General features: G+C 41.2%; 1 protein-coding gene across 2 annotated transcripts in view; it reads left to right on the forward strand.

Moving 5' to 3' along the window:
- Positions 1 to 17,523, forward strand: part of TRAPPC9 (trafficking protein particle complex subunit 9) — a 329,400-nt gene that overhangs the window by 16,058 nt on the left and 295,819 nt on the right. For both annotated transcript variants that reach the window (XM_072410619.1, XM_072410618.1), the window contains exons 8-9: positions 3,421 to 3,637; positions 7,267 to 7,410. In XM_072410619.1, coding sequence (XP_072266720.1) covers positions 3,421 to 3,637; positions 7,267 to 7,410 — 361 coding nt within the window. The remainder of the gene's footprint in view (positions 1 to 3,420; positions 3,638 to 7,266; positions 7,411 to 17,523) is intronic.

Here is a 17,523-nt window from a genome sequence, read left to right on the forward strand (position 1 = left end):
CAGCTCGGCGTAATATGTTGGTGCAATATAAATCCTGTTTAGAATTACTATTAATAATAATAATAATAATAATAATAATAATATTAATACATTTAAATGAAATTAAAACTAGATCAGATTTTTCAGGGATGTTAAAAACCCATCTCTACTTTCCAAAACCCCCTGAACTTTCTTGCACCCGCCACCTCTAAAGTTTTATTATGTATATCCTACGTGTTGTTCCTTGGCTCCCTTGTTTGATGTTGTTTGTAGGATTCCCCTGTGAGCCCAGGCTGGCATACTGACACATTCACTGAGAACGGGTTGTGCAACTACAAGTGTCAGGAAGGGTTCAAAAATTATATAAAACACAGGGCTGCTTCATTAAAAGGTTTTTTTTATTTTATTTATTGAATGCCTATAATGATGCAAAGCTGCAACAGCTCCAACAGCAAGATCACACGACTCGGTTTACCCCAGGGACTTCCCATTTCAGTATCATTCTTCTGGGTAGAATCAGGCACAGAGAAGCTGGCATTTCTTTACACGTATCTGGAAAATGCCAGCTTAGGAATTCATTATTAATCTTATGATTAATAAACTGTATTTATAACGCACCAACATATTACGCAGCGCTGTACAATAAATAGGGGTTGCAAATGACAGACAGAGACAGAGCTTACAATCTAAGATATCTTCAGGAAACAATTGTACACTGATCTCAACAATCAGATTATTACGTGACCAATATAGCCTATTTTGGCCAAACATTCTTGCTATACTATTCTGTTATAAACTTGCATTTTGTATATTACCAGCTGCTTTCTCATGACCCCTCGGAGCATCAACAATCTCAACGTTCTTCTTATCAGATCACTCCAACCCGAACCTTGTGTGGGAAGGAAGACACAAGATGTTCACAGACTACACAAATCCACCTGTACATCCACAATATGTTTATTCAGTATTCCATGTTTTTTTTATTTAAAGTGGACTTAAATTCAACATTTTTGAAAGGGTAGACCCTTATATGTAAAGTAAAAATTTAGGTGCAACACCAACCCGCTGCGGCGATCAAGACTGAATGGGAGCACAGAGCCTCCTGGGATACCTACGTCACGCATCCCGGGAAGCTCTGGCTGCTCTTTCTGCCCATTCCCAATCCTTGGCCTGCACAGAAGGGGCATATTTTCCACTGGGGGAAAGAAATGGTGATCTCATGCATGCGCAGTGAGATCGACTTTCTTTTTTTCCCTTTACAGTGGGCTACCTCACACGATCTCACACTTGTGCAGAGTGGGATCAGTTGATGCAGCAAGAAGACTGGAAGAGAGGAGGGAAGATGGCGGCATCCGGCGCTAACGAAGAGGATTTTAAAGATGACGTGGGACCAGAAGGTCCAGCGCCGCCGAGGGATCAGGTAAGTGTGCTTTTTTTTTTTCACTTTAACTTGCTAAAAAAGAATACATTTCAGGTGGAAGCACATGTCCATTCTTGCTACACGAGTCCATGACCCCCTGGGCTTTTATCAAGTAGGTGTCCTTCACCCTTAAAGTGGACCGGTGTAACTGTGAAGAGGGAAACTATTTAATGTACAGCGCTGCGTAATATGTTGGCGCTATATAAATCCTGTTTAATAATAATAATAATAATAATAATATTAATAATAATAATAATAATAATAATAATAACAATTTTTGAAAGGGTAAACCCTTATATGTAAAGTAAAAATTTAAGTGCAACACCACCCCGCAGCGGCGATCAAGACTGAATGGGAGCACAGAGCCTCCTGGGATACCTATGTCACGCATCCCGGGAAGCTCTGGCTGCTCCTTCTGCCCATGCCCAATCCTTGGCCTGCACAGAAGGGGCATATTTTCCACTCGGGGAAAGAGATGCTGATCTCATGCATGCGCAGTGAGATCGACTTTCTTTTTTTTCCTTCACAGTGGGCTACGTCACACGATCTCACACTTGTGCAGAGTGAGATTGGGTGATGCAGCAAGAAGACTGGAAGAGAGGAGGGAAAATGGCGGCACCTGGCGCTAACAAAGAGGATTTTAAAGATGACGTGGGACCAGAAGGTCCAGCGCCGCCGAGGGATCAGCAGAATTAAAGGTAAGTGTGCTTTTTTATTTTCACTTTAACTTGCTAAAAAAGAATACATTTCAGGTGGAAGCACATGTCCATTCTTGCTACACGAGTCCATGACCCCCTGGGCTTTTATCAAGTAGGTGTCCTTCACCCTTAAAGTGGACCGGTGTAACTGTGAAGAGGGAAAGAGAGAGAGGGGGAGATACAGAGAAGAATGGAGAATATAATGGGACTATTACCTCTCTATACTCTTTATACTCTATAATACCTGTCAATCCTGCCAGGAGAAGTGCAGTTAAGTATTGTCTCCCTAGTTCTATACTAGCCATATACTATATCCCATATCGATCAAAGCAATTCAAATTATAATCATATTGTTAATATATGGGCAGAATTTCACTCAAAATAGATATGGTAACGCTTGAAATCCAGTGATATATATGATATTCAGATTACAAATAATGGTAAAATTGATTGTAATTAGGATCAGTCATCAAACAAGCGGTTAGTATATTGAATACTTGTAGTCAATTGAAAGGATTAATTTATATCAATGGTAATATTGACCGAGAATAACCATAACAATTATTAGATCTGTGCTTCATCTGGCACATTAATATTTTTTTCCTGATTGAAAATCAATCAGGAAATATCAATCTTTAACTACGCTGCAGAACTTGTTAATGAATATTGGACCTATGCCATAGCTAGCTCTGTACTGCTCGATGAGCATTAGAGGAACATCGGTAGTGGTTTTCAAAAGAGTTTAAAAGACAAACTAATTAAAATTTAGCTTTTTTAGACAATCGCAGGAGTAAGCTGTTTTTTTAAAAGGAAAGTTTATATAAATAAAAGCTGACTGTTGTAAACACCCCCGGCGTTGATTTTTCTCCAACCTGGTGATTGTAAAATTCCTTTGCATTAATTAGGACACAATGAGATATCAGTTGGGTTGGATGAGCTGTAAATCTGTGGTAAGGTTGCTGTGCGATTACCACTTCCTTAAGCCAACAATTGCTGCCTATTGAGAGTCGCTACCTCTCACTTAGACAGCTCCATATGGAATGAATAGGGGCTACGGTGAGCATGGTACTTGTACTGCTCACTGCCACCAGCTGTCAAAAAAGCAGACGCTGGTTCTTCAGGAATCAGCACTTTTGTGGGAACGTTCGAGCCGCTGGCAAGGTGCCAGTTGCAGGGAGCCACATAGGAATCACACAATTCACAGGCAGGTCTGACTCTAACTTTCTATACAGTATAAAAACTGATAGCTTGGATTTGTTAAAGTTTAATTGAAACCCCTTCCTTGATAATATGATTGACTAAAACTGCTCTGCTCTTTTTTAGCTGTCCGAAGAGGAAAAAATTCAGAGGTACAGCGTTCTGTCTGAACTCTACGAGCTCATCGGCTTTCACCGCAAGTCCGCTTTCTTTAAGAGGGTGGCAGCCATGCAGTGCGTGGCCCCTACCATCCCAGAGCCCGGCTGGAAAGCTTGCTACAAACTCTTACTGGAGACTTTGCCTGGATACAGCTTATCCCTGGATCCCAAAGACTTCAGCAAAGGTAATAAATGTCTTTTATGTAAACAGGAGAATAAAATGAGATTCACACCGCATGCCATGGACAGATCTGAAATGTACACAAGCAATGCTGAGTTCTATTGTCTGTAAATAATAAACAGCAGCACAAGAAGTTCTGATTTTACCAGAAAGCTATTAGGATATAGAGTTGGGTTTGTTGACTTCGTTTTGAAGGTGCAAATTCCTTACTTGCCGTTATTATCGTAGACCATAGCTAGGAACTGGCCCTAAATAAAACAGGCCGATATCAAAAGTATAGGTTACAGTTTTGAAAGACTTCCCCATCTTCAAAAATCTCAGAGATATCAAATACTTTTTGTACCTTGTAAGTTTTTCCACTCATTCGCTGTATGATTGTTGTTGTGGCATTGCTCATGTGTGTAAGAAAAGGAACTGTTCCAGGAAAGCTGTTAATTGGCTCACTGGGTTTTACTGTCAGGTTTCCATGCTTGTTTGGCAAAGGTCAGGTGATCAGTGTCTTGGAATTGGCCACATGACCTTCCAGAGATAAAACATAGTTCAAAGAGAAAGGTAAGTATGTGATGAAAGGAAAACATTTTTTAATTTAAGTTATTGGAAACATGTGACATCTCTCTTCAGTTTGCTCCCCAGCCCCTTTTAGCCAGATTCACCACCCAGCATTTTTCAATAACTACCCGGCTCTTTTTTGGTAGTTACTCAAGAGTTGGGTTACAACGTAGGGGCTGCCACCGGCCTACAATTTCTTCCAACTCGGCTTAAAAAAAAAGTTCTGGGTTAAACATTGCCCTTTTATCATTTATCATGACCCCAGAGGACAGAGGAAGATTTAATTGCCCTAACTAGTTTAAAGAACAATTCCACTGAAATTGCTTCCTCTATTATGGGAAGAATTGCACTCTCATTCCCCTGTTACATCTCTTCTGGTTGAAAAAAAAATAAAAGCTACCCATTAGTAAGTGTCCCGAATGGTCACACAGCAGCCAGCAAAGGTAAAAGGATATTTAGGGGCTACAAAAGTCCCCATTCCTGTGAACTGCTGTGACTGATATTAGTTGCAAAAAATAGTACTCCTTTTAAAAGCTTGTGGGTTCTCATCCATCACTAATATCACTCACAGCGGTTTACACTTTTGGTCACCCATGTCTCAACCCTGACAGTGTTTGAAACATGTTTGATTCCCTTTGGGTGCTGCTACACTATTATTATTATTATTATTATTATATTATAAATATTATTAAACAGGATTTATATAGCTCCAACATATTACGCAGCGCTGTACAATAAATAGGAGTTGCAAATGACAGACAGATACAGACAAAGACACAGGAGGAGGAGAGGACCCTGACCAGAAGAGCTTACAATCTAGGAGGTGTGGGACATCTAACAAAGACCTAGATACTTACTACTAGGTGGGCACTTCTATCAAAGAAGAAGAAAAGATTCTACAAGAATCACCTTTAGGATCCCTGTGTACATGGATAGCTGCTACACTCATGAATAAATCCAAGGACCCATTTCTGGCTCATACCAGGGCCCCAAAACCTTTACCCAATGACCTTTTTTTTATTACACAGGTCTGCCCTACTGTTAGTAGCTCAGCATGGAAACCTCCAGGACTACCAGGAAGATCCAATAGGTGATGGAGCTCTACCCAATTCCACAAAATAAAACACATTTTTGGGTCTGACATCTGAAATGGCCACTTTTAGGGACATATTTTGGACTACTGCTGTCCCTTTCTGGGTTTGCATAACATACATTTTTCTGACACCTGTGATCTGACTTTGGAGTACTCTATCCTTTTTGTAGTCTTTATTTGTAGACTTTTATTTTACACTCATAAGTTGCTGGAGTATAAAAGCTTTTTGGAAAGCCGTGTTTATTAATTTCCTTTGTGCCCGCCTGTAGCAGAGCTCTCGGTGACGGCTGCACAGCTATAATCTGTTTAAGAGCCAAAACAAAACGAAGAATGCAAAGCTTCCTCTTCTGTGACTGTTCCTAATACAAGCGCGGAATGGCGGAGCGCGCCACCGGAGAAAAATAATTCCGGATTATTGGGGTAACGGTGCTGGATGATGATAAAACTTATTAAGATGTTCAGCCTGGTGGAACTGAGCCAAAGCTTGCGTGGGTTATTTTTTTTGGATCCGTCTGGGGAACGAAGATTTGAAGAATAGAACGCGGAATAATGATAATTGAAATAAATATTCATTTTCCATGCCTCTCCTCTAAGTGAATAAATAGCCTGGCATATTGGGTGATGGTCTCCGATCTCATGTCTGTAGAATCAGCAAGACCTGGCTGGCTGACCGATCGTGGAGAATGATTGCTGTGGTCAGAAAACCAGATCTGCTTGTGTTATTCCTTCCTTAGCTATATGGTGGTGTACGACTATGCCAGCACCTCCCTATCTGTAATAGTCATAAACATGAAAATTCAGCTGAGCCTTACATTCATGCTAATGCAGTGGCTGAAAATGTTATGTGGTAGGATAGTACTTACAGGTGGAACAATCCAAAACCAACCTCTTCCTCCACTGCTGTTCTAAGAGCATTTTAGCAGGGGGAACGAGCAGAGTCTTCCAGCCGTGCAGTGTATTTGAGGATGGGGGAGTTAGATAGAAAAAGTAGCAGAGTATTTCAGGAGGGGAAAGTTAGATAGAGAAAGGAGCGGAGTCCTCCAGCAGTGCAGAGTATTTCAGGATGGGGGAGTTGGAGAAAGGAGCAGAGTTTTTCAGGAGTGGAGAGTTAAATAAAGGAAGGAGCAGAGTCCTCGAGCAGAGCTTAGTATTTCAGAAGGGGAGAGTTAAATAGATGAAGGTGCAGAGTATTTCGGGAGGGAAGAGTTAGATAGAAAAAGGAACAGAGTAGTTCAGCTGAACAGAATATTTCAGGATGGGGGAGTCAGATAGAGGAAGAAGCAGAGTATTTCAGGAGGGAAATGTTAGATAGAGAAAGAAGCGGAGTCCTCCAGCAAAGCAGAGTATTTCAGAATGGGGGAGTACGATAGGGGAAGTAGCAGAGTATTTCGGGAGAGGAGAGTTCAATCGAGGAAGGAGCAGAGTATTTCAAGATGGGGGAGTCAGATATAGGAAGGAGCAGAGTATTTCAGGATGGGGGAGTCAGATATAGGAAGGAGCAGAGTATTTTGGGAGGGCAGAGTTAGATAGAGGAGGGAACAGAGTATTTCAGAAATGTTAGACAGAAGAAGAAGCAGAGTCCTCCAGCAGAGCAGTGTATTTCAGAATGGGGGAATACGATAGGGGAAGTAGCAGAGTATTTCGGGAGAGGAGAGTTCAATCGAGGAAGGAGCAGAGTATTTTGGGAGAGGAGAGTTCATTCGAGGAAGGAGCAGAGTATTTCAGGATGGGCGAGTTAGATAGAGGAGGGAACAGAGTGATTCAGAAATGTTAGATAGAAGAAGGAGCAGAGTCCTCCAGCAGAGCAGAGTATTTCAGATGAGAAGAATAAGACAGTAGAATAAGTGCAGCCCATTGGCACACAAGATCTTTAAAAAGCTTCTGGAAACTTTTCACCTGCATATGTTCTGGAAATTCTCTTATTTGTGCTGTTCTGATGATGTGCCATGGCTGGTCATGTATATAGACATTTTCTGTTGCTCTCCCTCTAGGTGCACATAGAGGATGGGCCGCTGTGCAGATGCGTTTACTCCATGAGCTCGTTTACGCTTCTCGAAGGATGGGGAACCCAACCCTGTGTGTCCGCCATCTCTCATTCCTCCTGCAGACCATGCTGGACTTCCTGTCTGACCAAGGTAGGAAACTTCTTAGTAAACCCTCATCAGGTTCAGTACAATTTATTCTAAATTGTATAAATCGCTTGCCCCATAGCACCAATTGCTGAAGCAAAGTTTTTTGTCTGAGGTATGATAAATGGCATTACGATAAATAGGCCTTTTTGGAAGGCAACACATGCAAGCTGGTTGGCTTTGTGAATGATGTGTTCTAATTAAATTATACCTATATAGACCTGGGAAACAATGCAATATATCACATTTAACCCGTTTTAGGAAGTGACGGGAGATCTGCTGAATGGGAAAGCATACTTTTCTTTTTGAAGTAGATTACAGAGTGCTAGAAAAGCAGAGAATCTCAAATCCTGCAAGCATGCTCATCAGGGCAGTGCTGGATTTCAGGTCATTGTTTTAACAGGTTCCCACATAGGGGCCAAATAACGTCATTCACCCTAAGCAATTTGCCAAAAGCCTGGCTGCTGGGCAAGTCTTTTTACTTGATTTGGTGGTGATGGGGGTCTAGGTATTAACAGGCCGTTGCAAGGTCCACTACCTATAAGTTTGTGTTTTGATCTTCTTTTAGCAGCGTTAATCTTTTTAAAGCTGAACTGATCAGCAAATGCAGAAATGTTTTGCTGTAAATCAGTAAAGCGGAATAGCAAAGCTCTGGGTTGGAAGATTTACATCTTATTGATGTACTTTTTTGCTGACACAGCAGAGGTGAACGAGCACTTCAATAAATGGCAGACATAGTTTATAGAAGGAAAAGGATTTTTTTTTACAGTAAATGCTTATTATTTATTCATTTTATTTGTTTATGCACTGCTGACAAATTTACTGGTGTATAAAAGAACACACTGAATGTTGCGCTTGTCCTTAATAGAACTTTCATTCTGCTGTCCAATGCCTAAACAGCCATGATGCCTAAATGGTTTGGAACCATCGGGGGGTGGTAGGCACTTATGTGAGATCTTGATTTCTGTTCCCAGAAAAGGGCTGAATGCCAGCTCCACTTGTGCCCCTTGTCCAAGTAAGAGACAAGTGATGTCCCCTCTGCAATAGGTATTCTTTCCTGCCTGATCACCGCCCATGTGTCAAAGATTTCTGAGCTGCACATGCGCAAGGTTTTCCCAGGCAATTCTAGGCTTTACCTGCGGGTGCCAGGAGTAAGTGAACACAACCAGAGATTGTTTTTGGGAAGTAAAGGAGAAGGAAGATGGCCCTGCAATGGAGAAGGGATAGGTAAGCAAGAACAAAAAAATATCTAGGGCTTATGACCATGTAAATATAGGCTCCATTTATTAACCTAATGCACTGGGGGTAAGGATCTTTTTTTTTCCAAATGGTACACGTTAGTTTTAGGTGAGTATGACGGTGTGAGAGATAGAAGCACAATAAGAAACCAATTGGTTTTCACAAGAACCCTGACAGGACAATGCTGATAGTAGAAGAAAGCAAAAAGTGAAATTAGCCCATCACTGTGTTAGTTCTCTTGACACTGTCGAGTCACAGGCAGAGCAGGGTCCAAAAGGAGCTCAGAAATAGGGGGTAAATGATGCTGACTTCTTGACTGAGGATGTGCCAAAATCATAAGAACAGGAAGTGATCAACTTATAGTATTTCTGGCATGATCAACAAGTATTTATTTGCAAACAGATGTAACAAAATGTTTTCAAATGTTTATTTAACAAAAACTACAAAAATCCTTATCTGGGTTTAAATACATTTTTACTCCTTATGAAAATACCTTAGGTTGCTTTCATTGTCTGAATCTTGGTGTAAGTTTAGCTCTGTTTTTAGCAGGTGCCGCCTATGCCTCTTCACATGTTGCAGAACAAATAGTTATGTCTTCCAGTACATCCTGGGACTTGTAGTCACTCAACATCTGCCCCAGCATTTCTTCTCTTTTTATTACACATTTGGTTTTGGGCCACTTCTCTTGCTCCATAGAGTGTCACTCGCTCAGGGGCTTCAGATTTCTGAATATAGTTGGCGGCGTCCTCATCCAGATAATCTATCTCTCCACTTGGTTTTGTTTCGTAGACAAATTAAGACGCTGTGAGTGGATGGCGCGTGAAATTAAACCACTCTGGCAGGCGAATGCCTCGATTCATTAGTAACCCATTCCTCCCTTATTCCGAGGGCCGAAGCACCACTGTGCCAGGCTTAATCAAATCGCCGATTCCTCACGCTAAATTAAAACGGAAAGAGCACAAAGGGACGAGTGCAACGTTTCCTCGTTGCTTCATTTGCGATATCGCAAGAGGAAACCTCGAGGCCAGGACCTTACTTGCTTTGCGCAACAGCGAGGGTTGTGCTCAGTGCCGGGCCTGGTTCGGCTTTACTTATTGCTAACATATGCTTCCATGATGATATATTGAAGGAAGGTACCAGAGCGCTCATGTTAAAGGAGGACTCCAGGAACCCCACCAGAAGCACACCTTCTATTTGTCCCTATGCCAGTCTATTGGGCCAATGAAAAGTAAAGAGGATTAGCCTTGGAGCCTACACAGGACTGAGCAATCTTTATACCGCCATAAGACAATACTCTCACATGGGAAGAAGGGCAGTCATGTGCTCCTATATACCCAAAAGTACTGGATCTTTTTGTTCCTGTGCTTGGGTGGGAAGCAATAGAAAGGTGAAAATGGGTAAAGGATTCCTTTTAAAAGAATGCCAACCTAAAGAATGTTTTCTCCTGTTTTACTAATTTGGGAATACACCAATGGGATCTTACATTTTGTTTAGGGTGTGGATAGATATCCAAGTTGTGTAGTCAGAAAGGTCACCAACTGCAATACTACTGGATATCATAGTTAAAGGGTCAGTCCTCCAAAAATGTGTTATGTATTTGGTCTGTTGGGCTACGGGATCCCACTTGCTTCTCAGATGTCAACAGTACTTTGATGGCGATACTACCTGGCTCGAGTCACAGTGATATTTTGTGTGCATTTCTTGTCTTCAAAAAACTTTGGGCCTGATTTACTAAAGCTCTCCAAGACTGGAGAAGATTATTTTTGTTTATAGAATATTTATAGTTTATCTTTGGAACTTGGGTGATCAAGCAAACTTGGAATGGATTTCATGAAGTCATTTTCCAATTTATTACCTAAGTGCCTATAGCCTGGCCACAAGTCCTCTTTAGGCAGCCAGGTAAGATAGACTGGACTGGCTGTATGTATTCTCCAAGTATCCAAACAGTAATTTCCCCATAGATGCTGGCTCATGATGTCTTTCCTTGTACTTTATGGTGCGAAACTCCAAACAGACAGAATCATCAATCTCACACTCGCTGTGACGGCACGAGCTTGGTCCGCCACACCGTATGGCTCTGGAAGACGCAAACCACCGTGAAACTTGCTGCAGACCTGACAAACATTACCTGCAAGGTCAGGCTTCTGGCCTGTTAACCTGTTCATTGTCCGAGGGTTGGATGTGCACTTTGCATTGTTATACACAAGGAACAGAAATGTATCCTTTTCTTCTCTCTGTCTTTTTGTGTCAGTATGATCTTTTCAAGTATAAATCAGATATTCTGTTACTCTGGACATTAGATATCAGGGGAGGGTTTACGATTTACAATAGCAAGTCCTTGCTGCCACCGGGGAGCCAGCACCACACACCCCACTTCAATGAACTCATAAGTTTCAGACCTTGTCCTTGTTCAGACCTTGTTCAGACCTCCCATTCACATACAGAAAATATGTGAAAATTATCTTTTTATTATAAAAATAAATGAAACGCAGCAATAACCTATTCAGCTCAATAACAATTCAATTATTATTATTATTATTAATAATAATAATAATAATAATAATAATATTATTATTATTATTATTATTAATAGTAATAAATGACATTTACTTAGAACCAATATATTATGTAGCGCTGTACATTAAATAGGGGTTGCAAATGACAGACAGATACAGACAGTGACACAGGAGGAGGAGAGGACCCTGCCCGAAGAGCTTGCAATCTAGGAGGCGGGGGAAGTAACACACAATTCAATTGTATGGTTCCGTCTGAGGTTTCAATCAGAGATCACCTAAAGCGGTACTAAAGAGAAAAAATAAAAAAAAATCACACAGCCTTAATTCTGTAGGTCCCTCGATTGTGCTGGAGCTTTTCTTGATCGGGTCCCATGCCATCCCGGCGCAAAGGAAGTGCTGAGCAATGCCATATTTCTTCTTTCTTCTGGGTACGTCACCCGATCTGGCACTGTGCAGGAGTAGCCAGCTGTAAAAGGAAAAAAAAGAGTTCTGCTCTCGGTGAGCATGCATGAAATCAGCTTCTCTTAACCCTCAGTGAAGCAAAATGCCCCTTCTGGGCATTTTTAAGAATGGGCATGTGCGGTAGGAGCAGACAAGAGTCTCCCGGGATGGGTGATGTAGGTATCCTGGGGGGCTGTACACTCCCATTCAGTCTTGATTGCCAGATCGATCAAGACATAAAAGGGTCGTCTACCCTTATATGTAAAGAATAAAATTTGTGTTTAAGTCCACTTTACCTGAATGGAAAACGCTTTCTCTGTACTCTTTGGAAAACCCCACCAAACTTACCAAACTGGACCAAGGACGGAGCGACACCCAGGGCTTGATATAGGCATGTGTAGGACTATGGTGAGAGGTTAGCCCTTCTGTTCTGATCTAATAGAGAAGCTACAAATGGTGAAGAAACGTATGCTGCTGTTTAGAGAATGGTGCTAGAACTACTACTAATATCTTGGTTCCAGATGCCAAAGGACAACTTCAGGGGTCTTGTGAAGCCCATAACTTAAAGGGTCAGAGCTGCTTTGGTGGCATTAGGGGGAAATACATCATATTAGGCAGGTGGTTTTATTATTTGGGCAGATTGGTGTATATATTTATATATCTTTTAGCTAACCCAATAAAATAAAGATGTAAAACTAACTCAAACCCAGTCTAGTTTCGCCTCCTGGAGTGCAATGGTTGGTACTTCTTTACTTGTACTGCTGCCAGGAGGCTGCTTGTTCGTGCTGCTGTAAGGCTCTTCTCCTGTCTGCGCCCAGCCGGCAGCACGCTGCTATTGTCACTTGTTCTGTCCTCACACCGAGGAGCTCGCTGTGCAAAGATAAAAGTTTTGTGGTGAATGCCGTCACCTTGTTTAATCTCTGGACTCCGCAGAGCGTGTCTTTTTACAAGGAGACGACTCACACAATCTCTGTTACCCAGTACCGCTTCCTTTTTTTTATGTCCTGAGAAATAAAGATGTTATTTATGGTCTGCAATGTACAATTGTGCCTGTTTAGGAAAATAAACTATTACTATTTTGCTTTTTTTATATAGGAAAAAAACTTTCAGGTGCTCTGAGCATTTTCTACTAAATTTCACTTCTGGTCAAAGAAATCATTCTACTCCCACATCACTCGAACATATTTAAGTGTGACAGGCAGCCTGAAAAAAACATTATTTTGCTATCTTAGGGAAAGGCTACAACCCCTGCAAGATGTCCTAGTGTGGATTTTTCTTTCTTTTAAAGATGCCCACAGGACCAGGGGTTTCGTGCCCTCTTCTGTCACCCACCTTGCACTTTTCTCCAACCAGCAGAATTGCTGCCAATTCATTCTTTGCTTTCCGGTTAAGAACCATGTGGCTCCCTGAAAGTTGCCCCTTTACCCCAGAAAACCAGGATATTCCACAGACACGCTCCATCAACTGGCGAAAGTGTGAACACTACCTGAGCTTCCCCAGCACCGGCAATAATTATAATGGTGGGGTCCGTCATCTGCAAGTGACATGGCTTACCCTATTTTAGGAACTGACTGGCAACAAGATTTTGCCTGACCAAGGAACTCTTCCAGGCTCTGTTTCCAGGTTCCAGTTCGAGAGCATTTCCTGATCCTTAGACTTTGATAAACCCACCATGGCTCTGACTTGACTTCTGCATTACAATTTTACTTTTCGTGGTTGTTTTTGCATTAGTCCTACCCAGTCAGGAGTTACCAGCCCCTGCATGCATGGGGGCTGCAACCTGGGCACCACCTCCTAAAGTCCATTATCCTTAGCAGGTGGGCTCTGGTAAAGCTAAAGGCTGGTGCCTCTCATTAATCACCCCAAGCTCAAGGAGCTGCTAACAACCACTGGAGGAACCCCGGTTGAGAATGGCTTTACCGTAATACCAGTGTCCATTACAATTTGTGACAGGTAACCCTGTGAAGTCCCAGACAGAAATTTTTGTATCATGAAAATATATATATAGTTTATCAGCCCTGTGCACCACTAAAAAAAATCTTACACGTCCTATCAATGAGATGTGCTAGCTGCTAAGCCTCACATGATTTTATTTCTTACATCCATTTAAAGTGCCTTGCACTAACGTGGGCGGCCTGCCGTCAAGCAGGTTATTGGGGAATGGATATATCTACCCATCTAGTGACCATCTAGGGCAGTGTTTCTTAACCAGGACTTATCCAAAGGCAACAAACAAATTGACATACACAAAAAAAATGTTTAATTAAGGTGCATAAATCGTAGTGAAAACATATAGTAAAATGAACAATGCACATTTACAGTGAAGTGTATAGAGAAACAAGACATAAAATGGCAATAAACCACAGTTATATTCCTCATTTTGTACAGAAAAAAACCCCCACATAATTAACGAGTAACTTCTAATGATGTGCAAATTAGCAACATTTGGACTTCATTGGTTCCCAGATTTTAGGAAATCAAAACAGTGTGTAGAAAAGAAAGCGAGAGAAAGAGGAAATAGGAAAAAGAAGAAGAGGAAGAGAAGGAGAGAGGAAAAAAAGGACAGGGAGGGGGTACAAGGAAAGGTAAGGCAAGGGCGGGAAAGGATGTGGGAGAGATCTTGAAATCTTAGGCAGGTTGACTAAGTCAGCCGAATATTTAAATTCTTCCCAATAAAACCAAGTGCGCACTGCCCTGCGTGATGGCTGATCCCCTAATTTCATTAATACTTTCATATACTGTATGCAAGGAGTTCTTTTAACAACAATTGAGCAATTTGTCGTCAGTCGTCAGGATTATTTTCCTTTGACGACATTGAAATATCAGAAGACTCCTCATCTGGAGGCGTGCAGGTAAATCTCGGCGCCCATTCCTGACGTAGCACTTCATTTGAGATGATTAGTCAAACGGATTTAATTAGAGGAAATCTATTTTACCTCCAGCAGCAGCAAAAGCCGTCCGACGGTTTCCTTATTTATTTTCTTCTATTTCTTTATTTTTGGACCAACTTGCTTAGGAAATCACATCACCTTGAAGTCTGCCGTAATGTGTCACGTGTGAAAATAAAGGTCTCTTCCCTTGCCAGTGTCTTTCGCTTAGTCAGCTGACATCTATGATGCTCTGTGGGAGTGCTCATCACCCAAGGCCTGGACTTTGAAACATTATATGCTCCGTGTCAGTTATCTTGGTTTGTAACAGATTTGCTTTAAATTGGGCGAAATAAAATATTCTGTACATTTCTGCAATACCATTACTAATACAAAATTCCTTATGTTGTGTCTCTTTAAAAGCTTTAAAATACTAACAGAAATCCAGTGAACTCCTAAATTCTTTGTGTTTCACTTTAATTAAAGCAGTGTTATGAGCCCGGCTCCTTACAGAAAAATCCGCCCCACCCACCCCCAACCACAAACTCATAGGACCCTTTCTATCCTAGTACAGTATTCTCCCCAGAAAATTACTTTTAAGCTGGGTGGGAAGAAGCTGTGGGCAGCTGGTGACCCCTATATTGTGACCTAACTTTTCAGTAACCACCCAAAAACAGCCGAGTGGTTATTGAAAAGTGCCGGGTGGTGCGCCCGGCTAAATAGACCTGGGGAAATCACTGTAGACTGACAACTTTCAGGAAGGAATTTTCTTCCCCTGTTGGAGCAAATTGAACCAGGGTTTTTTTTTGCCTTCCTCTATGTCTATAGTGTTTTTTCTGAGATATGTTTATTTCCACAGTGGTTGAACCTGATGGACTTATGTCTTTTTTCAACCTAACTGACTGTAACTCTTCTCCTCCATTATTAAATTACAGTGAGTAGGCGTTGCCACCCTAAGTTAGGAAGTTGTGTTATTAGCAGGATAACCATGTAAAACCATGTATACTATGTAAAATATAGGGAAACATCCTGAAAAAATGAAAACTAAAGCAGCAATCGTGATACATCCAAGGGCTGGTAAGCTATTATATATACAATGTTTGTTTTAGGGGTTAGCTATGTTTTCAGGACTCTTCTAAATGGACATTTAGCAGGCAGTTTAAGAAGCAGTTACCAGGTGGTTGATCCTCATTGCTTGACCAATTTCCCCTCTCTTAAAATGAGTGAGAATGTTTGGGAGGATATTATCTGGTGCTTATCAAGCACAATAGTAAATCCCTTGTTCTTTTATGCTACTGTGATCCGTGTCAACAAGCCTTTATTTAGCAAGAATGGAAGCGAGTAGAGAGGCGGTGGGTATTATACCAGGGGTAAGTGTAATTAGAAATAGGACTGAACCACCCAGAACCTTGATTAATGGATGCTTTTATGTGGAAATCCACCAAAAATGTATGTATTCAACCTTTTTGGATAAGGTTATATCCCCTGTAACTGCTGTCTGTGATTTATTGACACATTTTAGCTTACATGTACAATACACAGCAGCCTTTTTAATTACTTATTTTAAATCAAAAGCCATCTTTGACCTCCAATTCACTGATTTTGGCTTTGCTAATACATTTAGAGAGGGAGTGTCTAGGAGAGAGTGCAAAGGATTACCTTACAATCATTTGAGGCAACATATGCTTAAACAACCAACCCCCTGATAATATTCAATACAAATTTTTTATACTTTATAAACTTTGGGGCAAAACAATATGAAGCCTTCTATATCCCCGAGGAAGCTTTTTTTGCGAAACACATTGGGTAAAAAGGATCTACAGAAAGAATTTAACCACACTCTTGATATAATATTGAGAAGGAAAGGAAGGGGGCTATACTCCTCTCTTTAAGTTATCGTTGTCTTAGAGCCAGCCCTATTCAGTCAAGTATAAAGTGAAAAAATAGGCAATGATGATACACAATGATGGACAGAGTAATGGTTGTTACGATCTCTTATCGTGATTGCACATTATCCAGTTGTCTGTGATACCGACGTGTTTTGTCAATTGGCTTCCTCAGGGGACTTTTAGAGACTCCTAATTGGTAGGAGATAACTTTATAATGATTGGTGTTCTAACGACAAAGAAAGACAGTGGAAGAGAAGGGTTATGTAGAGCACTGGTCGCCAACCTCGTGGACCACTAAATTCATAATTTTAAAACCCCCGCATGCCATGTGTCCCCCAGAGTGACGTGATGATGCCAGAACCCCCCCACTTCCCCATGGCAGGCTCAGACCTGCTTGTTAAACATTCTGGGGTGACAGTAGCGCAGGGCTGTGGAGACAACAAAAGCAGTGTCCCTACGGGGGACATAATCAACGGGGTAAGGAATCGGTAACGGTAAGGGTAATTTTTTGGCGGACCACCGGTTGGCGACCACTGATGTAAAGGGCATTGGGTAATATACCCAGGAAGCCAGAAAATTCTATTTGGTGCTATATTGGGTAGCTTCCAGTGGACACATCAGATAAAAGGGAACTTTTTGGGTATGGATTTTGTTTTTTAGGGGAAAATAGTCATAGCCTCAAGTACCTTTTTCACTTTTTTTACACTCTTGATATCCCTTTTTCATGGACCCTTACCCTGATGTACTTAATATGTATAAATACAGTGTTCCCATCATTTTAATATAAAAAAAACTGTCAAATATATTTACGGATATTCATATTTGACCTAGAATAGTCATTTGGCTATTCAGTTTTTGTATTTGTGTTTTTTGCTTATACTACTGTATATTGTCATGACTCTTTCAGATAGGAAGAACCATTTCCTTAGTCTTCTCTCCCCCAGTGATCTGAATGCAATGTTGTATCTTTGTTGCAAGTCAAGGCTTATCATCATCATTTTCCCCTGTACAAAACATTGGTCAGACACATCTGGAATATGAAGTCCAGTTTTGGGCACCAGTTCACAAAAATGACATTGTGGAATTGGGGAGAGTGCAGAGAAGGGCAACTAAACTAATAAAAGGAATGGAGGAGCTCAGCTATGAGGAGAGATTAGCTGAACTGAA

The sequence above is a fragment of the Pyxicephalus adspersus genome, chromosome 5, assembly GCF_032062135.1.
Source record: "Pyxicephalus adspersus chromosome 5, UCB_Pads_2.0, whole genome shotgun sequence".
NCBI lineage: Eukaryota > Metazoa > Chordata > Amphibia > Anura > Pyxicephalidae > Pyxicephalus > Pyxicephalus adspersus.